The sequence below is a fragment of the Clavelina lepadiformis genome, chromosome 2, assembly GCF_947623445.1.
Source record: "Clavelina lepadiformis chromosome 2, kaClaLepa1.1, whole genome shotgun sequence".
Lineage (NCBI taxonomy): Eukaryota > Metazoa > Chordata > Ascidiacea > Aplousobranchia > Clavelinidae > Clavelina > Clavelina lepadiformis.
In genome coordinates this window covers 22988694-23010361 of record NC_135241.1, presented here as the reverse complement: position 1 = coordinate 23010361, position 21668 = coordinate 22988694, and the positions used below count along the sequence as shown (strand labels likewise).

The following is a 21668-nucleotide window of genomic DNA, read 5'->3' as shown; positions in this document are numbered from 1 at the left end:
TGCATGGTTGTGGGCAATATTGTTTGTCGAAGCACGGTCTAAACCTCAGGCTAAATAAGTCACCTATGAACATCTCACAGAATGATAAAGTGAGCGTATACTATATAGTAACTGAAATTACTAAATTGCATAAAATCTTGAAAAAAGGATTGCGCAAGATACCAGTACCGGATACCGTCAAATACTTTACTAACGAACAAAAATGTAGTCACCTGGTTAAATTTACTCTCGATATTACCCAGTTCATCCCTGACCATGGAGCTGACAACAGTGTGTGAATATTTGTCGATGCGTTCGTCCAATCCCCTCTGTCTAAACGCATCGCCTGATGACGTATGCGGCGTTGTGACGTCACGCTCTGGAAGTTTAATGTCGAGTAAATCTTGGGACAGACCGACTGGTTTCCCATCGACTTTTTCTAAGAAAAACAAAAATATTAAAAACAATTATATCTTAAAATAGGCTGACGTGAAAAAAATGAAAAAAACGTTTCAAATCTTCTCAAAACCACAACAAAATACTTTTTTAAAGAAATAAAAGTTGTAGAATGCATTTGCAGCATAACTTGATTAAAAATGTAAATTATACATCAACACGTTATGAAAAACCAATGGGTTGTTGTCATTGTTTTTAAAATTCTACAGAAATATTAACAAAAAATCTCAAACCTTGTTGTTTTCCATCATCTGGGCTGGCCTTGTACCTTGCAAAGAACAGGTCATCGCTCAGTACCGCAAGACACTGGTAAAATTCCTGCACGAAACTTGACGACGAGTCGTCATGGAGACTGCGCGTTGCTACGTGCGCAGCAACATGGACTAGCAGCAGTGAGAGACGACCGACCGAGTCCTGAGTCAGTCTGTCACGTTTGATGTACAAGATGCCGTTGCCTTCGTCAAAACTACAAAACAAGAAAAACTATATTCGCAATAAAAACAAACTAATACGTAATAACTGATAAAATAAACTTTTCTGTGCAAAAACGAAACAATTGAAAAGTATAATTTTGAAAAAGAAATAATAATTAATCAGTCTAGTAACGCTGTTACAAGTAAAAACTAGCAGGTTGCTTGTAATTTAAGATGCATTGCGCGACGAGCACTAAAATATTCGAACATTGATTCAAAATATTAAGTCTTCAGGATTTCGGAGGAATTAAAATCATCAGGAGTAAGAGAAGCTAGAATTCATTCTCATCAACCTGAATGATCCTCTGAATGCGTTTCCTTTCAGTTCCGGATGAGACGGGACTTTCTCAGCAACAAGGAGGTTGATCGGAGGATAAGATGTCCGCCGTGTCCTGAGGAGTCCCAGGATGAAGGTTCCAAATTTGTAAGCAACAAGTTCTCTCACGTTCAATTCCGAAAGAGGAGTCGGAATCAACTCCTTATCGCGGCTGTTCACATCTGCAACGATGAAGATGAAGATGATGATCTCAGCATAAACAGAAGAGTACATCTCAGTACAAGATAGGTAAATTAACTTGACAACGGCTACAATATGCGATGGATTTAAATTATTAGAAAAGTAACAGACGTTATTATTACATACGATTAATATTAGTAGTGTAGGTTACTCGATATCGATTTCGCATTTTACAGTTTTTTAAATTTTGTTCCAGTTGTTTGATCACAGGCAGCGCGTAAATGGGTTCTCAGTTCAATAAATTATTTATTTATCAGCTATTTTAACTTTTTTGTTCAAGGTTAAAATTTTCAGCTTGATTTTTTGTTAATTCAGTCGTTTTTCACCAACCCGGTCCGATGAACTTTGCATCTCCGCCCAGAGTCTCTGACTTCTTTTCATCATTCAAGACTCCTCTGACTTCCTGAAGAGTTTGGTAAAGCGGTGACGTCATCAGCATCTTATGAAGGTCTTTCTCGCTGAAAGTTAGAAAGTCCGTTTTAAGAAAATAAACGGAGAGGTAGCGGGTTCAAAACCCATTCAAGCCTCACCTGATCGATGGAGCTGCGGCTACCAGAGGAACCATCGCCATGGTGGCATCAAACTGCATTGGAGCGAAATCTTCCTGGACAACGGAAAGAGGAGGTGGAACAGATTCTGCTGCTAGAACAGAAAACGATAAAAACATTTGATCTTGTTGCATTCACTCAAAATAAAAGGCACTAGATTATATATATTAAACTTATAGATAATTTTGAATATAGGTAAATATAGAAATTTCACATATAGTGGAAATTTTGGCAATCATTGGCAACTTTCATTAATAACCACGACAGTAAAACGTCCTGTAGAAGAACACATGAATTACTGGTATTCTACCTTTCAATGGAACCTCTTTCTTCGTCTGCACACGCGGAAGCTCTTCCGCAATAGTTCTTGATTTGGCGTTTTCCTCCATGATTTGAGCCGTTTTCTGCATCTCTTTGATCTAAAAAAAGTGTCAGGATATTTAGGATTGACGCTAAAAATTTAGCTTCCAGCAAATAAAAGATAAATTTTCCAAAGAAATGTGTAAAATGCGTTGTTTTTTTGCTGAAAATATTTATGTAAAAGGTTAAGAAGTCTACGAAGTCTTTAACCTGTTCTTCGTGGACTTTCTGCATCTCAGCTTTCTGCTTTGCATCAATCTCCTCCCTATTCTTTTGAGATTCCTTCTCCAACTCTTGTTGTTTCGCCTGAGGATGACGAAAAATGCAGGTAGATGAGGAATTGTGGAGAAAAAGAGGTGGATAATAACTGTTTAAGTCAGGTGCTCACCTTGATCTTTTCTTTCCTCCTCTTCTTCAGTCTCTCCTCCAGTTGAGTTTTCATACGAAGTCGCTCCCTGTCCATTTTGTTGGTAAGATTCTCGACATCTTTTTCATGCTGCAAAGATAAAAGTCATCGGAAGTTAGAGTTGTTGATTTGTTAATTCCAAGAAAGTCACAAAGTTATGCAGCAAACCTGCTCCAAGATCTTCTTTTGCTCTTCCTCGCTAGCTCCAGCTGATGCCGCTCTTTCTATTTCTTCTCGGATCTTATCCCTCTTGTCCTGGATGATTTGAACAACAATGCATGACAAAAAAATTCAGAGAATCCCCTACCTCCACATCATCGACGAATGAATGGGAACTAACCTTGAGTAGTTTTTCTTTTCTTTGAGCGAGGTTGTTCAAAGACTTCTCCGCTTTCATCTTATCCTGCACCGTCTCTGTCTCCAGTTCTTTCCCAAACTCTTCCATTGCTGCGGCGATCCTTCGCTTCTCTTCCTCTTCCAGATCTTGTCGTTCTCGGGCGAGTTCCTTTTCTGCCACCGAACGTTCCTAACATACAATCCAAGATGTTAATAAAAGAAATAGGTGATAAGGAGGAAATGTCTCGATGCAGTTCGTTTAAACTTTATCTAAGATTATCTCCTGAGTATGTCGAGATGCTAACCTGTTCCAGACGATCTTTCGTCTCTTCCAATCTCTTCGCTGATAGTTCCGCCTCCTCTGCGCTCCTCTGTTGCGATCCACTAGGAGCAAGTTCCCTCAACGCTTCGGCAAATTCCTACAGATTAAAGACAACCAAGAAAACAACGTTTAAGTTTGTGACCTAATCCTCTAGAATCTTCTACGGCTCAGAAGTGTCAAATTGTATTGTGAGAGTCTTTGAACCTGATAATGCTTTTCCTTGAGTTTCAACTTGGCTTGAGCATAATCCAGTTTCCATTGAGCGGTCGTAGACTCTTCAATGTCCTTGCACGTCCTTTCGTGGTTACGGTCAAGTTCCCTTTTTTTAACATAAACATCAATAAATGCAAGTTTTTAACCAGACAAATCAGCAATTTATAGTGTCGTCAACTTTATGCTTCTGACAACACGGTAAACAGTTGCAACGAAATGAATATGCAAAGAATGTGAGAAAACATTATTTTACTTTAATTGATCTTGCTGAAGCTTAAGCAACTCTTCCTTCCGTTTGGCAAATTCTTCTGCTGGGAGACGTTCATTTTCAAGCTTAAGAAGTTCTGCTTCGTGTTTGGAAAGCTGTGGCATAATATACAGTGGTTGATAATTAATTATTTTTATATATGTTTAACTTTCAATAAGTTTCAAAGTTGGAAATTGCAGGGCCCAGTTCCAATTGAACAATCATAATTGATATCTGTTACTTCCATGAATTTGTTGATTGATTGATATCTGTTACTTCCATGTTACTTCCATGAGCCAATTTGGGAAAAGTTTTCGGTTATTGGGCAATTGCAAACTACATTCTGAAGATTTTATTTATCCCAACAACCAGTTCAACAAAATTTCGCCCTGACAACCCTCCCAAGCAAACTACAATGGAGAGAGGTAAATGTTACTTACTAAAGATTCTCGCTCGTTTTGATACTGCTCCCCGATGAGCCTTAGAGCTTCATCAATCAACATTTTCTTCTTCAGAGCAAATTCTTCTTCCAGATTTTTCAACTCCTGCAAGAAAATGACGTGAAAGTTTGACAAAAAACCTCAGAAAAAGAAGTCAATTTTATTTCGGAATATTCTCCCCATGCGCAAACCAAACTGAACGTTAATTTTAGTCACATGAACCTAAAATGTTCAATATTTAAAACGCCCACACATAAAGCAAACCTGGGCCTGTCGTTTTTCCAGAACTTTCTGGATTACCCTTTCACTTGATGACGCTCCGTGTTTTTCAATTCCTTCGATGATTGCGACTCGTTCGGCGTCCTTTGCCTGACATTGTTAAAAACAAAAGACTTGGAAGTTTTTAACTTATAACTAACGCCAAGACAAAAGTTTTAGAAAACATATTGAAAATAACATCAAAGAAACATTATAAAAATCATGAAAAGTGTCCTCTCATAAAAAAAGACATGGAAGCGACAACCTACCGTTTTTACTTGCACTTGAGCCATCTCCTTTCGCTGCTCGACCTGCTCTCTTTGTTTTTCTATCTCTTGTCTGTGACGTAACAATGCCGCCTTTCTCTTCCTGCGCGCGGCCATCTTCTCTCTCAGAGCGGCTCGTTGTCTGTTCTGCTGCTTTTCGAGATTTTCTTCAAGATCGTCGAGTTCTTGTTGATGGGCGGCCAACAGCTGGGAAAATGAACAGTGTTTGACGGAATGAAATAGTTTAACTACTTTGTGGTTTTCAACTCAGCAGCATAAGCGCGTTCTTTGATGCCAAGCTATTGAACTAAGTTGCATTAAATTTGGTTTTACTATTTTAACACAGGTAAAGAATTACTGTTAATTATTAAATTAGATTTACTAAATTAAGTTAATTAAACTCACGGAAAATAGAACAATAGTAAATTGCTGATATTTATTTCCGAACACTATGAATAAGTACTCACTTGTTGTGCTTGCTCCTCCGACAATCCGCTTCTTGCTCTCCCTTCCGCTTCATGCTTCGACGTAGTCTCCCTCATCGCTCGCTCTTTCTCTTCCCTCAACTTCTTCTCCAGTGCTTCCTGGTCATCCTTCTCCTTCTTGTCAAGGTCCTGCATCAGGTTGTCAAGCTCCACAGCCTGTTGTGTGTCCGTCTCAGCAAGGAGCTTCTCATGCTCACGCACAAGAGCCTTGATCATGAAGAGAAGATGATTATTTTTTTTATCAAACAAGCAACCGGAATGCAAGATTAAGTTCTGGCAGAATCGTCGCGTTGGTTGATAAATTAAGGTAATGACGTTGTATTATTAAGTTAATTAGTTAGCACGTTAAAACTAATCATTACAATATATTAACTATTAACTATTATATTAATGTTATTATTTATCGATAATAAAATCAATGATGATTCTTAACAATTTTCAAACCTGGACTTCAAGATTCTCAGTGAAAAGAACATCCGAAATGTCAAGTCCATCTGTTTCTTGGAGGTTAATCGTGTCCCGGGCATCCTGGAGCTTGCTGAGCTCCTCCAGTCGTCTCGCCTCCTCATCACGAGCGACTTGTCGCAACTTCTCTTCGGCTGACTTCTGGACGTCAGCGGCTCGGCGTGCACGTTTGGCGGCAAGTTTAACCTGCGGCAGATAACGTTGACGAGTCAGTTTTTTCATTGTCATAACAGAGTCAGGAATAGTTGGAGGTAAACCACCAAGTGTTTATAAAACCGAGGCATAAGTCATCGGTTTTGAATTTTATAAAACTAGTTTATCTTAGTCGCGTCAAATGAAAATGGAAAAATCGGTTTCACTGTTTGATATTCTTGATCAAGAGAGGAATTAAATCTCCGAGAGATTTTGTTCAAACCTTGACGTCTTGAGCCTGCTGCGACTTCTTCATGTTGTTCACATGATCAAAGTTGTCAATTTCTCTTCGATATCGATCGAGAAGTTCTTGTTGAGTAACCGGATCAACGTCATGCTTATCTCCCATCTACAAGAATACAGCAAACATTTTCGAACTTATTGAATTAAATCTACAGCAAAATCTGAACATTTTGAAGGAGACAATAAAAACTTGGGCTCAATTATGGGGATATTCTTCCTAAAAATAAATATTTCCCTTAATACCTGGTTTATGATATTTTTATGGAGTTCTTTCACCGCCTCTTCGTATTCGGAATGAAGAGCTTTGCTGAGGTCCTTCTCAAGAGCTGCAGCTTCCGCATCAAGTTCAGCTTCAAGAGCTTCCATCTCGGCGGTATGCTTCTCCTCCATCTCTAACGTTGCTCCTCCCTACGTTTGAGGAAAACAACAAAACGTCGCGTGAGTGATGCTTTTGCACGCAAGCAGGCCCACCCTGAAGCATTCAACACTGGAACAAGGTTAGAGATCGAGACAGGGTTGTTTAGCAGCAGGTAAGTTTTAGGGCTTCAGTATTTCTGTTCACATACACTTGAGTGCTTAATTATTTCATGTTAATTGAACAAGAAATGCAAAATAAATCGTATTAGGTAATATCAATGCTTGTCAAAACGTTCATCTTGCTCTGGTCAAAGCGGACATCAGAGGACACTCACAGCGAGATTCTTTTCCTCTTCCTGTTGCTCCTTCAACTTCTTCATCCTCCTTCTCTTGCGCTCTGCCATCCTCGCCTTCATTGTACGAACCTGTATAATGAGATGATGGTCGTGTTAACCGTGTATTAGTAGAAATGAGTATTCTCGGTATTGTGACATATCTCTGCCCATTCCATGGGGACTAATGGTGACGTCGTTGAATGTAGAAGAGGTTAGAAGTGACGTCATACCTGCATTTCTCTCTTCTGCTCGATCTTACTGTTGAGGTCATTCTCCTGCTCATATAATTGCTTCCTCAGCTGATCTCGGACTTCGGCGCTTATCAAACCATTGGCAACCATGGCATCCTGCAAAAGATTACAAAATAAATTCACTTGATGAAGATGATCATGATGAAGATGATCAAAAGTTTGGGTGATTATATCCCGAACAAAATTCAGGGATTTCATCTTGCCAGCTCATCAGCAAAGGTTTTGGTCAGTTTTGCTCCGTCTTCCTTCATGGACCCGCCTGCTACCTCCGCCTCCTCCTTGGAAGACACGGCACTCTCCTGAAGAAGAGCAGCTTCAAGTTGCTTCTCCAAGAGCGAAAGATCAGAAGATTTGTCATCGTCACCTCCATCTGAAAGACCTAAAACGAGGATGTCAAGAGATGATCTTGGGATGAACAAATTACACATATAAGGATAATAATCATCCTGAGTGCTTTCATACTAAATGTAAAGAATAGAACCAGGCTTTATAATCATTGATATTGATGATAAATTTGCAAATAATTTGCACTTTATAACCAATAAACAAAGATCAGCCTTAACGTGTTTTCTTCCATTTTACTTTAAAGAAGAATGAGGTTGAAAATTTTTCCTCGGAAAACTTACCAGGGATGCCAGCTTCTTTGCACTGCTCGGCATGAGCTTGTCGGAGTTGTTCTGCTTTTGCTTTCCTCCTGGATTCAAGCTGCTCTTGGAGTTCCTTCATCTGCCGCATCCGCTCCTTGCTTAAAGCTCCAAGAGCATTCTCAAGCTCCTTCTCATGCTCAGAGAGAAGAGCATCCATCTGGTAGTTTCCGATAAAAAACACATTTTTACATTTTTTCACCGTGGATACTTTTATTAACAAGTTTGCTAATTTACTAAATCTGAACTAATAAACAATTGATCACCACGAAAACTAATGTAAAACAAACCTCTTTCTTCGAGAGTTCTCCCTGCATCTTAAAAGCAAGGTTGTCATCCAGATCACCGATCAACTTCTTCCTCTGGTTGTCGTGGGTGATGAGAAGACTGGTGATCGCTTCCCTCTCTCCCGCGATAAGCTCTCGCTCCAGATCAATCTTGTCGGACTCTTGCGCTTTTATCAACTCAGCTTGGCCATGCGACTTCCAATCTTCGATCTTGGCCTGAATTATTTTGTAAACGATCTTATTTTTCTTTTTTTTATTATATTTTTTCATAGAAATATGATAAGCAAGAACACTTAATCCAAACTGAAAAAAATACTGAAAATATTCCGAAGACTCTCTCACCTTCTTTCTGGTAGCATCAGCCTGCATCGCGGCATCTTTGCCTTCCAACCCCTGCAGCCTCTTGCGAGCGTCATTGAGTACTTCATCGGACACAGTGATCTAACAAAGCGACAAGAGACGTAAGAAAATACACTGATATGATAAGACACTGTGTGTGAAGATCTTGCTGATGAAGATGTGGAAGAAAATCACCTTTCCTGTGTTCAGTTTCTTGATGAGGACCTCAAGTGACTGGAGTAGCTCCTTCTCCCGAAGAGATGATCCTCCTGCAAGAGAAGGAAAGATGATAGACAAGTTCCAAGAGCCGTGAGGTTGAAGAATGGCCAGCATCACTTACCAGCGAGTTTAAATTCCCTTCCATTCATATTAAGGGTGGTATGGACCACTGAGGCTGATGCGCCTTGTTGTGTGGAAGATCTCGCAAGTTCTGCAGCTTCCAGTTTGGAAACGTCAAGTTTTTTCAGCATTTTCTGCATAAGTTAATTTTTAGAAAAGTTGACACAAACACAGAACCTAAGGAGCACCAGGCAAGCAGTTTTTCTAAACAGTTTCCTAAAAATAACACTATGTGCAATTGTGCATTGCCCAACCATCTACGGAAAATCTCAATGACACCTTGAGCGTAAGTGCTACAAACACCTAAGTATGAGTAAACATGAAGTCATAATGGTTATGTTTAAAGAAAACATCGACTACCTTTAACCCTTCAGTCTGGTTGCTGATCTTTTCATAGAAGCCTCGCAAACTGTTCTGATGTTTGGTCATCTGTGATGAGAGATGAAGATTCTGATCTTCCAGCTTGTCATACAAAGTCCGGACGTTGAAGTCCTCTAGAAGTTGCTCATCTGCAAAAATTTAATGATCAATAAAAAGGGCTGAATTCTAACTTAAACTAAACGTCAAACAAACGGAAGTCAATCTCACAAATTCGTAAATACTTGATTTCTGTTCGTTCAAATTGTTTGGTTTAGTTTACCTTTCAAGACATCCGCTTCGGCGCCTTCTGCCTCTCCACGTTCCCTTATAAGGCCAAGTCCTTCCCTGAGACGCGAGAAAAACTTTCAATGTAATTTAAATAAATTTCTCCTTCGAAATGTTAGCATTTTGTTTCATTGTATGAAGTGAAGGTGTGAGCGCGCATCTGTTCGAAATACCTTGTTTCAATCGAGGTAGTTGAAAGCTGTTTATAAGGTGGTACGTAGGGTTCGCCGAGAGCGCGATAACGCGGTTTCCAATATCGCATTGGGTAGATGCCGGCATCACGTGGTCTCCAAATCATGACCGCTATGACAAGGACGACAACGCACAAGCCGAACAAGGCCAACAAAACTGAAAACAAATCGGTTACACTGAATAACAAGCTCTAAAGATCTCAAGGTTATGTTATTACACAGATCTTACCGGCGATGAGAACCCAGTCTGGGGTTAGGTTGGTCACGGACTGTTTCGCAACTCCGAGCTGCGTGAGAGACGATTCAGTCGCCGGTTGCATCCTTGATTCATCGCATACAAGACCTTATCACGATAAAGGTAAATAAATGTAAAGCAATCAAAGGTAGTTGGGTATTAGTTTCATCTATTAGAACTCACCATTTGCCAAACAATTAACTATGATTTCTTGGCCAGGGTTTTGCGCATCAGCGAACACGTAGATTCCCGGCTCCAGGAAAACATGAGCAAAGTTTGTAACCGGCCAGTTGCTTTGAGTTACGTAGGTCTGCAGTTGCCTGGAAGTTTTTTTGTTCGATTTTAGGCACGGTTAAACAGTTTATTTTGAAGCGGTTTTCTACTTGATCTACTGTATTCACTGTTTTTTTTTCACCAAAAAGTCTTGTTAAAAAAGTTACAAAAATTGCCAAAAAAATAAAAAATTTCACTTGTTGACAACTGTTCTAAATGAAAGAAGCCAACACATGTCGCTATGGCAACACTGATGTGATTTGAATCAAACCACGTTTCAAACTACAAACCTAAATGCGCCATAATCAAAGTTTGGATTCGTGTTATAAAGGTGGTCCCTCACGTAGACCGGGTAGTTACTGAGTGAACGGTTCACCGGGTTCCGGTAGATGTTAAACAGGAGAATCTCGCCCATCTGGAACAAAAAGTCGTTTTTATCTAAGCTGCCAGCAGCATCCAAGCACAGCAGTTACACACAATTACTATACGATAACAAATACGATGTTAAAAGTATACCCACCTGCAGGCAAATAACTGGGTTCGATATGACATCAGCTATTATCGTGGGGGTCGTTGTGGTGGTGGAATTGTCGGAAATCGTTTGCAAGATCCTACAGAAACAACCACGAAATAGTCAGAATTCATTTAAAAACTCAATAACATTTTTTCATCATTCAGCAAAATGACCGACTTTCGTCCAAAGTATCTTGACACGGTCAAGCCATCATCTTCCAAATCAAAAAAGAGCGATCTTTTCTTTCGTGACGTCACCACGTCGTAAGACGCAGCTATGGTGTCTTGGAAGCTGCCGTTCACAAAATCTGACATAGTATCAGTTGACGTCACAGGTACACCGAATACGCCTTGTGGTACTGAAAAAAACATTTTAAACTCTCATAAAGATTTTCAACGCATTGGAGCATAAAGTTAAGATAGTTAGCTGTTACTTTTCGAACCTAATTGGATCAGCATAGTATTAGCGGAGGCCACGGTACGATCAGCAGGTCCATAAAGGTTCGGCACAGTCACCTTTGAAATACTGCCATCTACTGTCGATGTTGTTGTGATTGTCAGCGATCCAGTGGTTGAATCAAGAGTTGTTGAAACCTGCACCAGTTTTGAATACGTTCATGCACATTCACACATTTAATTGTGAAACTATGAAAGGGTTACATAAACTCACAGGACATTTTAAAATAATCATTGAAATGAATTATACCAACAGAGTTTGTGAACATGCTGTAGAATTACAATAAAAATACAATCTCAGGCCTAACGCAAACAAATCTACCTACCGTATTGCACCCAACAGCGCAGGGAATTTCTTCAGGTACGGTAACCGTATCACACAGGCATTTTCCCAAATCAACGTTCATAGAACCACCACGTGACCCACACGTTGATTCGCATGAGTAAGCAGAGGCAGTGGTGCATGACCGGTCCGAAGCGATCCGGGTTTGATCGGACGAGCATCGGTCATCAACGATCGCCTCACACGAGAAACCGGAGTTACCTACATCATGTTTTTGATGTTTGAAATAAGTGTGAATAGAATTACGGAGTAACACGTAAGGGACTGATACTGAAGTCTGTATCAATGCCAGTAATTCGTTGCTATGGCGAACCATAGGACACTATGTCAGGTCAAGTTGTGCGAAGACTTTAACCAGTGCGTGGATAAAGAATCTTTTATGAAACCCTACCTATGTTAAGTGAAAATGAACAAATAAGTATGCGTATTCTCTAAACAAATCTGGTTCTTGGATGTACCTTCGGCCTGGGCTTGGTTTTCTTCATTGTAATAAATGTAACCGGATTGGCACACGCATGAACCGTCACTACTTTGGAACGCTCTGTTGAAACCTGGCAATAGAAAACAAACACTTGATCAAGACGGGTCGAAACAGGAAAAATTCGATTATGCTTAAGAGTAATTCAACTGTCACTTGACTCCCTGCCATTTAAATATCGTGTTCAGTCCAGGTCAAAACTTACCATCGCAAGTGCATTCGGTGGATCCAGACGCTGACGAGGCAGAGCTTCCGCAAGGGAAGCAAGATGGTTGGCCTTCTTTGTTATTGTACATGCCGGCTGCACAGTCCTGGCAGACTGAGAACACCGAACCCGACTGCTGTCCAAACGTACCCGCTGGACACGCAATTGGTTGACCTGTTACCCCGCCTGTAGCAGTGATGCCCCCCTCTGGGCAGTAGTGTCCGACTGGGCAGGGATTTTGCTGGTAATTTCCGGTCCCTGGGACAAAATATTTGTTAAAATTTTACGGAAATTAAAACAAACCTACAGACCAAAAAAACTTGTATGAAAACCTATTCAAATGGTCGCACCTTCCGGACAAAAATAACCAGGCGGACACGACAGACATTTGTCGTCAGTTGACGAGTTTCTGTATGACCCAACGGGGCAGATCATGCAGGACTCGGTCAGGACATCACGCAGACCAGAAATGTTCAGTGGTTGATAACCAACGTCACAAGGCAAAGGTGACTCTGTGCCTTCGGGACAGTATAACGGATAATCGCAGAGTGTGGTCAGTGAAGAACCTCTTGGACAATAATAACCTGCGACGCATAAAAGCTAAATGAAACACTGGCATGTGGTTTAGAAAGAACCGGGAACGTCAAACTTGAAACCGTTTTCACCTCCTGGGCATATTTCTGGTGAACTTGTCTTTTCCAGACAGAAATAACCGCCCGGGCAAAGGGACTGGCCAACAGATCCAGCAGGACAGTTATAACCTGCCTCACATGGAATCCCAAAAATGTTTGTGACACCTGAAATTGAAACCATATTTCAGCTGAAACCTTCAAAACAAATAGCAAACACTTAGACACGAGTGAACTAGCTGCAAAATTTTACAACCCACTGAATATCTTGACGAATAGAGAAAAAAATAGAACTTTAAAGCAACGGGCGAAAACATCTTAAAACACGAGCATCAAAATCGAGCTTATGATACGTTGCAGCATACCGGTTAAAGCAGGATCCGGGCAGTAATAACCAGCTGTGCAAGGGCTGCAGTCATCAACCGACCCACCACCTGGAGTCGATCGCAAGGTACCGGCGGGACATTTTATAGGTGGCTGTCCGCCTGGACAGTGACGGAAGGTTGTATTATTCGACATTTAAATATTTTCAGCCACTTAGCCTACTTAGCTGCAAGAGTCGTTGACTGATACAGCTTTGCAAACTAGTGCACAAAAAAGCGTAACAGATAGATACAGGTTTGTGGCAGTACAGCAGAATGCATTGTACCTGAGCTGTTGCAGAAGTAACCAGGGTCGCACGCCGAGTACTGATAGTCCGACAACCCGGTTTCATTACAAGAAAATCCAGGAGGGCAAGGAATGCAATCATCCGATTTAACACCACCTGAACAATAGACAACACAAAATTCATGTAATAGAAACTAACAAAATTCAGCAAAAATTTCTGTGGTTACGATTTATCGAGAACTTGCCTGTGCTATTCCTATATGTATACAGTGGGCATGGTTGGGGCCCAGCGTCCATTGTACAGTCACTTGTGTTTAGGCCACTGCAAAAGTAACCGGCTGGACAAAGGTCTGGAACAGGGTTTCCAGTGTGACACCAGAGCCCGGCTGGACAGTGAAGACAATCTTCGACTTTGCTTGCCCCTGTAATGGCCATGGAAATATTAAATACAAAGTTTTATGACTTAGGAAAAAGCGCGTTATAGATTCTAGTATTTTTAAAAAATTACAATCTTTAACTTTTTATTTTCGAACTTATCATGATATAAATAAGAGTTCAAGTTGAAGCCACATTATCAGTATAGCAGCACATGAATTACCTGGGTTTACTCGAATCGTATTATCTGGACAAGGTTGTGGGTCCACCTCACCCACTCTACAGTAAAACCCAGCTGGACAGGGTCCCGCACATGTAGCTCCACTTGGGCAGGGATCCAAGCTTTCATCTGCCGTGGGTGAGTAAGACCGGGATGCGCAAAAGAACCCCGCGCTACAGTCGCCCTGCCAAGTAAAGTTTAGGTCACAACCAGATACAAATAGTTTAGGTTGGAATGAGCCGTTCGACAGGGCACAGTCTACTAGGTTAAAGAAACAATTAAATAAACAAAAAAATATTAAACAGATAAAACCAAAGTTGGTGTACAGCGTATAACCTATAGTGTTTTAGTTATGTGTTTACACACCTTTATCTGACCGCCGGTGCAGTACTTTCCCACTGGACATGGTAAACATTCCTCAGGACTTTCTAAGCGATCTGTTGTGTTCAATGTGTAGGTACCATTTGGACAGAGAATGGGATGTGACACACCTGAATTTAAATGACAACAAATATGCAAAGGTATTCTTCAAACGATAAAATACGCGTGCTCTAGTATAAAATAAAACAAAAAAAAAGCAGTGAACAAATGTTACTAATTTCCAGGTAAAAGTGCTAAGTTTGGAAAGAAGATGAAACAATGTGAATTTTGCTAACCTGCGGGACAATAGTTGTAAGCTGGACATGGCGTCTGTCCGCCGTTCAAAGAATCTTGGCAATAGTAGCCTGGTGGACAGCTATCGCATGAACATTCGGACTGGTCACCTTGATACTGACCTACATATAAAACAAATATAGTATACACAATCTAAACTACCATGCAAGGTAACATATGTTCAGCTTATTGTAATAACGGCGCTTGTAAACGAGAAAATTTACCTGCAGGACACGGTACGGGTTTTGCTGATTGTTCTGGACAGTAATTGCCAATGGGGCAGGGGTACTGGGTAGGTGACGTGTTGGAGTCATTTCCAGGGCAGTATGACCCACACCTGCAAGGGCCGGTGGGTGACGACTGACCCTCATACAAGCAGTAGAACCCCTGCATTGGATAAAATGTTTAACTGACACCGCCTGTATCAACATCTCAACTTTAAATTTTAAAACGAAAACTTTTTCATAATTCGTTTCAAAACTATAACGTTATTTAAACCTATTTTAGCCTTTCCAAACGTTTATATCAGCTACGGGAGTATAAAGTACAACAAAAATAAGTTCAAACATGCAATAACACAAAAGTTTCAAAAACGTTTAAGCAATACCGGGTCACATGGGTTGCACTCGTCTTCTGAAGCCGCTCCAGTTGAGTTTCTCATTGTACCACTCGGGCAATTTACCGCGTCTGTCGCACCGACACCACACCACTTACCAACCGGACATGGTCCATTGTATGGTGATATGGTGGCGCTTGAACCACTCGGTGTTGGTGTTGAGCTACCACGTTCACAGAGATATCCAGCAGAGCATGGGCCTGTTCACAATTAAATTTAAACGACTGTTATCGGTGCCATTTTAAACAAAAATCGTCGAGTCACAACTAAGTCAACAAACAGAGGGCTCGTACCGGTGGGTTCAGCATTCCCGGTTCCGTTGCAGAAAAACCCAGATGGGCAGGAAATGCACCTGGACTCGTCTTTCGCGTTGTACTGGTTGTTGTAAGTTGACTCTGGGCATGGTTCGGGCGATGACGTGTTGATTGGACAATAGTAACCTGCGTAATACAATGAGAATATGAACTAACTACACACAAGGAATAAAAACAAGAGAAAATGAACAAAAATTATAAAACTTTAGAATTTGAAGATAAATTTTTAAATTAAATTTAAAATAGAAATTCGCCATGATTAGAAATTTCAAACCCCAATGATATAAATCGCAAAATATCACCTTGCCAACATGGTTCAACTGAGGTCATATTCGCCGAAGTGCAAACTGACCCAGCCAGGCAGGGCACACAACTGTCTGCTCCCAAATCAGGTCCATATGAACCAGGGGGGCAACCCAAGGGAACTGTGATCCCAGAAGGACAGTAGTAACCCTTAGGGCATGGATATCCTGTGGCATCGTCTGGTGTAGGGGATACAGCCCCTCCGATACAAACGTATCTGCAAAAATTATTTCAAACAACATAAGGAGCAAGAATACCAAAAATTTATTCTTTTACGAAGCAAACTTAATAATAAACCTATGTACAATTTGAAGTTTGCGAAGAATAATTCTACAGCATCATCAAAGTCTGCCATAAACAAGTGAAGTAAAACATAACATTTCAAGAATAAAAAAACACCAAAAATATTCTACCCCGCCGCACAATCCGGGGCGGCATCACCATCTGACATGCCAGCCGAGCTACAATATTTTCCAGCAGGGCAAAGAAGACATTGCGATGAATCTGAGAGTCTTGTGTCATTCGAAAAGGATCCGGCTGGGCATGGTTTTGGATTGGTTGTGGTGTTAGGGCAGTAATAGCCGGCTGGGCAAACGCTGTTTCCAGTAAATAATCCGGTTGCGGTTTCTGCAAATAACATTCTACGGTTTACACCTCAGTGGTTGCACTTAATTCTAAATACTATTCCAAGTTATAATTATTGTAGTTATAAATGTATTTATAAACTAGTTATTTCCAGCTTTTAATAAGGCATTTGCCCTCGAAACATCTTTTTGTACAAATAATGTTTTTTGCACTCTACAACATCAAGTGACTTATATTTTTCAAATTATATGAAGACCACATGGTACCTGTTACATTGACATCTGATGGTTGTGAACTGCCAGATCTCCCAGAACAGTAATAGCCAGCAAAGCAATTACCAGACGGTTCGACCAACCCGGGTAAATCACAAAACTCACCTAGAAGTGTTTATTTCACAATTTACGATTCTATTTACAGAAGAAAAAAAACAGTTTCCATTTAGAGATCGATGTTTTTCTGGAAAATCACCTCCTGGGCAGTCTCTACAGTCACTTTCGGATCCGCCTCCAGTCAGATTAAGGTAGGTGCCTACTGGACAGGGTTGTGCTTTTGGTGTCCCTCGTGGACAGTAGTGGCCAGCTGGACATGCCTCTTTGTCCAATGTGACACCTTTGGTGTCAAAATATAAAGTGACCGACGTTGCTATTTGTATCATTAGGTCAAAGACGGTTACAAAACTTTTACAAAGTTAGAAAATTGAGATGACAATGACATTACATCGAAAAATTCCGTTCAGGATTTTGGAAATTCACAGTGAATAAAACCGACTAAAACTTGTAACAATTTCAGTTAAAACAAAAAATTAACTTGGCGTTGCAAGTGTTGCGTCTTGTATTTAATAAATACCTTCATCAGGGCTACAGATATATTCCACCGGGCATATTTCACAAAAAGCTTTTCCTGTTTGAGGCTGGTACGTTCCAGCATCACAAACAGTTTGATTGATTGAGCCAGTGGGGCAACGATGATGGGCGCTGCAGATTTTGCTGTATTGGGAAGAATCTCCCCCAGGGCAATAGTAACCGGCCGAGCAGTTTCCAGTCGGCATTTCGTTATGATTTCCTGCGTTTACCAATGGAACAAATCTATGGTGTGACCAGAACTTAACCGCTACTTTTTACTTGGGGTATTAACAAGTTAAGAAATTATAAAAGATTACCTTAATTAATCTAACATCCAATATACACGAAAATCATTGCTGTGTAGTATATTTTGTGATATGTCATGATCAATCTTACCTTCACAATACATTCCCGGTGTGCATCTTTGACAATAAGAAACATCCAAGTTCTTTGAGGTTGAACTGTACGTACCAGCTGGACAGGGCGAGGGTACGCCAGTGCCAGCTTCACAAAAGTATCCAGGGGGGCATTCATTTTGATCAGAAACAGCACTGAATAAATAAATTTTTTCACATAACAATATAAAAAAACGATTCTTGCGGTAACGCGGTATGTTGAGTTGTGAAGTAAATACAGCTGTTTCTAAATCATACCTTCCGTTGACACAAAAGTAGCCCGCAGAGCAATTAGCTAATGGTTCATGCATCTCATAATCCGGGCAGTACATTCCATCAGTGCAAGCGCGGGGTTTATCTGATCCGCGTGGACAGTAATAACCTGAAGTTTACAAATACGTTGAAAACAGCCCACTTTCTACATGCGTGGCAGTTTGGAAAATATTTTTAAAAAACCTTGGAGAATTACCTGGCGTGCATACCCCGCCGATTGTGTCTGGAAGAACAGGACACACACAATCAAACAATGTGCTGCAATTTCCAACACTGAGAAAGAAATTAATTTAGTCGTTTCGATTAGTTTTGCAATGGTTACTGGATACCGCGTAATAAGACAAACAATACTATTTTTAAAAAGATTGATATCTGAAAAGAAACAAAAATACAAAACGTTTGGCATATTTAGATGTACAAGTACTTTTGCTGTTGTTCATAAAAAAGTTCATAAAAATGTTATACACGGCAAATACCTTCCACCCATTGTAAGCCCAGTAACAAACGGCTTGGCGCTTGAAGATCCAGCCACACAGTAATATCCTTCGTCACAATAATCATAAGGTTCTTCGTTGCCTGTTCCAGGGCAGTACATTCCGCCCGTGCATAGCTGGCAACTACTTTCATCTGACTGACCTGAGATTTTAAATTGTAAGTGCGTTCGATCTTTATAAGCGATTTCATATGAAATAGGATTTTTGTGACATAGAGTCAAATTTTTTTAACATTTGGTACAGTTTAAAAGCAAAGCAAACAACAGAACAACAACATGTCCTCTATAAAATATGCGATTGATAAAAATCAACAAACTTACTATAGTTACTATGGATACACTGCAAGTAACAACAACAACAACATCTAAACTTACCAGTCATGTTATTGAATTTACCAGCTTCACAGAAATACTGTTTATCAAAAGTTGTGCCACGGGGACAATAATGGCCAGCTGGGCAGGGCAAGGGATTTATGGTTCCACCATCACAATAGGAACCTTAAAATTTTAATTCAGTACTTTAAGGTTCAACTTGCAGTTTGAAAATCAGAGATAACTGGAGGAAGACGGCCAAAGACAGAAAGTGACACTCCAAGAAGTTTTACCTTCCAAACACTCCCTGCATGACGGGAGTCCTTCAACGTTGGCAAATGTACCTGGTGGGCACGACTCAGCGCTTCCGTTTGGGCATTGATGACCAAGCATACAAAGACCCCCGCTGCCCTGCATAGGAGAGGAGTTTGTGGTTGTTTGTCATATTTTTTTCTTTAGTTTGCAATTAAATGTTTTTTTTTTGGTAAAAAATCTAATTCTATCGAGTTCATAATCTAATGTAAGCTATTTTTGTAAATAACATGGTTTTTATGTTACGGTATATGAAAGTTTATGATTATAGTTTTCCATTTTAGGTTGCTTTCCGCCATTTTTTTATGCAAAACATTTGTTAAGCATTGAGCCAAAGTGCTTGGGGTTACAACTCATACGTTGAACCAAGAGCTAGGACGGTAGAAAAATTTTATTAGTTTGCTAAATTTTTTAGTTTATTAGTTTGTTTAATATTGTTCTCGTTCTACGTATTTCTTATAGAATTGTCAGTATCTCACCGTGTTTGTCGTGTTGTCAGGACTTTGGCTGTCCACTCCAACGATGCAGTTATAACCGGGTGTGCACTGACCACTGACGCGTGACTGTCCCGGGACATCGCAATACGAGCCGGCTGTGCATGGTGTGCACTCGCTTGCATCTTTAAGACCTTCACTGGGACCAAAAGTACCTGATGAAGAAAAAATTAAAATCTTGCGGGTCTATAAATCTTTTTAAACCCCTCAAAATAACAAATTAGTAACTTCGTGTTAATAACGTTGAAGTCTTCACAAAGAGTGAGAAATTTCCAACATCAGCATAAGAAATATGTACCAGGACATACCTGGGGGGCAATTACCCCAATTCCAACCAGTTTCATCCGGGCAAAAATGTCCAGCAGGACAAGGTAGTGGGTCAGCGGTTTGGTCAGGGCAGTACCAGCCGCTAGGGCAGGCGGTACAGACATCAGTGTTGCTTGTGTTGGCGTAAGTTCCATTCTCACAAGGCAGTGGTGCTGGAGAACCAACCGGGCAATAGAAGCCCGGTGGGCAGTTGTGCTGAGTGGGCACGCTTGCACCAAAGTCGCAGTAATACCGCTCCCAACATTCACCTGTGGAAATTAGAAACCATTAGTTAATCAATCATTCTGTGAATGGCGGTGTGATATGCTAGTTCGTAATGGTTACCGGTAGCAAATTATACTGTGATATGGCAACGTTATTGTAAAAATGACATGTTTTCATTACAACATATCAATCATGTTCTGCAGAAAGCATTGTATGATATTCAAACCTCTATTTCCAGACCAAGGAAAGTTATTTGATGTAACATAGTTTTCAATTAAGTTAATAATTTCAGGGATGGTTGTTATACCTGAAATAGCAGATTGGCCTGTTCCATTACAAAACTTCCCTGGTGTACAACCTAAACAATCTGATAAACTTGATTTTTCAGATTCAGGATTGTAAGTTCCTGCAATGAAAATAAAATCGGATAGATGCAGTTACAATAAAAAAAGTGTTCTATCTTCATCTTCCTAAATATACAAAAATCTAAATCAAATAAACAATGCGAATGAAATAACTAAACAATATAATTCCAAAACTGGGGAAACAAATACACCATGCCACGTAATGTACACCGATATATGTCGAAATACGATGATATATGATACATGCTTACCAATTGGACATAATGTTGGCTGGCTACTATTGAAAGGACAGTAAGCACCGGGTGGACAAACATCTCCGTAAATTTGACCAACGGGATTCGGTTCACTTGAGTTAATGGAACAATAGTAACCTGCATGAAAGATGATTCTAATCATTCCAACGTCATACAATCATATGAATTGGATGCACTTAGAAACTCATATCATGCCGTATGCTCATATCATGAGATCTCATACTATCAAAAATATCTTGAAGACAAGGAATCGATTTACCAACCCACCTTCAAGGCAACCTCCCTTAGGGCTGGCCAACCCACCAACGTCACAATAGTAGCCTGGATCGCATGGTGAGCACTGAGATCGACTGCTCAACATTGGACCATCGCCGTACGTCCCTGATGGACAGTCAGTGGGGCTAGGGGACCCAGAGGGGCAATATGAACCTGAAATATGAAAGTGTTTGTTAGTTAACTTTGAGTCGTGATCATAAAAGCTGAAACTGCCACAAAATTGATGAAATATGAGCTGATAGTCGCGTACCTAGCAGGCACTCTTGGTTAGTGGGACTGCTAGAACCAGGAGAGCAATAATAGCCCGGAAAACATTCAGCTGTTGGTGACGTTTGATTTGTTTGATCGCAAAAGAAACCTAAACATGGACATATCATTGGCGCAACTGACAACTATTGAAATAGACATTTTCACGCAAATAACTTAACAGAAAATTATTCATCAGATTGACTGGTGAATGGTGATGTCACAGCATGTTGGCTTTCACCAGAAACACATTGTTACCTGCGTCGCAAGGTTTGCAGTCTATCTCCTTGCCGAGATTGGGGGAATCGCCATATCTTCCGATAGGACAAGGGTACTCTGTCGAGAAGTTGGTGCCCAGGGGACAGTAGAATCCTTGTGGGCAAATCTGTTGTGTGACGACACCATCCAAGCCTGCGGCTACTGCCTCAGAGTAGTCACAGTAATATCCTGGATGCAGGAAGAGCAAGAATATA

General features: G+C 40.5%; 1 protein-coding gene across 4 annotated transcripts in view; it reads right to left on the bottom strand.

Moving 5' to 3' along the window:
* LOC143444854 (uncharacterized) overlaps positions 1-21668 on the bottom strand; it is a 79157-nt gene that overhangs the window by 20925 nt on the left and 36564 nt on the right. For 2 of the 4 annotated variants that reach the window (XM_076943637.1, XM_076943636.1), the window contains exons 84-152: positions 21454-21642; positions 21200-21307; positions 20941-21102; positions 20671-20790; positions 20362-20460; positions 19832-20098; positions 19509-19678; positions 19011-19128; positions 18781-18903; positions 18389-18548; positions 18109-18185; positions 17898-18021; positions 17641-17795; positions 17249-17464; positions 16871-17011; positions 16669-16779; positions 16231-16444; positions 15817-16034; positions 15494-15640; positions 15192-15400; positions 14809-14971; positions 14587-14706; positions 14297-14421; positions 13934-14114; positions 13581-13757; positions 13376-13492; positions 13092-13211; positions 12763-12894; positions 12448-12681; positions 12098-12355; positions 11873-11965; positions 11398-11615; positions 11059-11209; positions 10794-10974; positions 10623-10713; positions 10393-10517; positions 10013-10149; positions 9824-9937; positions 9577-9751; positions 9399-9463; positions 9119-9267; positions 8760-8892; positions 8615-8688; positions 8423-8521; positions 8084-8296; positions 7776-7953; positions 7353-7528; positions 7129-7245; positions 6899-6988; positions 6450-6614; positions 6187-6312; positions 5751-5957; positions 5289-5513; positions 4825-5028; positions 4562-4666; positions 4298-4402; positions 3864-3973; positions 3602-3716; positions 3381-3494; positions 3080-3265; positions 2908-2994; positions 2722-2829; positions 2544-2639; positions 2284-2392; positions 1956-2067; positions 1756-1883; positions 1202-1406; positions 669-901; positions 213-418 (exon numbers count right to left, since the gene is read on the bottom strand). In XM_076943637.1, coding sequence (XP_076799752.1) covers positions 213-418; positions 669-901; positions 1202-1406; positions 1756-1883; positions 1956-2067; positions 2284-2392; positions 2544-2639; positions 2722-2829; positions 2908-2994; positions 3080-3265; positions 3381-3494; positions 3602-3716; positions 3864-3973; positions 4298-4402; positions 4562-4666; positions 4825-5028; positions 5289-5513; positions 5751-5957; positions 6187-6312; positions 6450-6614; positions 6899-6988; positions 7129-7245; positions 7353-7528; positions 7776-7953; positions 8084-8296; positions 8423-8521; positions 8615-8688; positions 8760-8892; positions 9119-9267; positions 9399-9463; positions 9577-9751; positions 9824-9937; positions 10013-10149; positions 10393-10517; positions 10623-10713; positions 10794-10974; positions 11059-11209; positions 11398-11615; positions 11873-11965; positions 12098-12355; positions 12448-12681; positions 12763-12894; positions 13092-13211; positions 13376-13492; positions 13581-13757; positions 13934-14114; positions 14297-14421; positions 14587-14706; positions 14809-14971; positions 15192-15400; positions 15494-15640; positions 15817-16034; positions 16231-16444; positions 16669-16779; positions 16871-17011; positions 17249-17464; positions 17641-17795; positions 17898-18021; positions 18109-18185; positions 18389-18548; positions 18781-18903; positions 19011-19128; positions 19509-19678; positions 19832-20098; positions 20362-20460; positions 20671-20790; positions 20941-21102; positions 21200-21307; positions 21454-21642 — 10280 coding nt within the window. The remainder of the gene's footprint in view (positions 1-212; positions 419-668; positions 902-1201; positions 1407-1755; positions 1884-1955; positions 2068-2283; positions 2393-2543; positions 2640-2721; positions 2830-2907; positions 2995-3079; positions 3266-3380; positions 3495-3601; positions 3717-3863; positions 3974-4297; positions 4403-4561; positions 4667-4824; positions 5029-5288; positions 5514-5750; positions 5958-6186; positions 6313-6449; positions 6615-6898; positions 6989-7128; positions 7246-7352; positions 7529-7775; positions 7954-8083; positions 8297-8422; positions 8522-8614; positions 8689-8759; positions 8893-9118; positions 9268-9398; positions 9464-9576; positions 9752-9823; positions 9938-10012; positions 10150-10392; positions 10518-10622; positions 10714-10793; positions 10975-11058; positions 11210-11397; positions 11616-11872; positions 11966-12097; positions 12356-12447; positions 12682-12762; positions 12895-13091; positions 13212-13375; positions 13493-13580; positions 13758-13933; positions 14115-14296; positions 14422-14586; positions 14707-14808; positions 14972-15191; positions 15401-15493; positions 15641-15816; positions 16035-16230; positions 16445-16668; positions 16780-16870; positions 17012-17248; positions 17465-17640; positions 17796-17897; positions 18022-18108; positions 18186-18388; positions 18549-18780; positions 18904-19010; positions 19129-19508; positions 19679-19831; positions 20099-20361; positions 20461-20670; positions 20791-20940; positions 21103-21199; positions 21308-21453; positions 21643-21668) is intronic. The other 2 variants (XM_076943638.1, XM_076943639.1) reach the window with 2 other exon arrangements.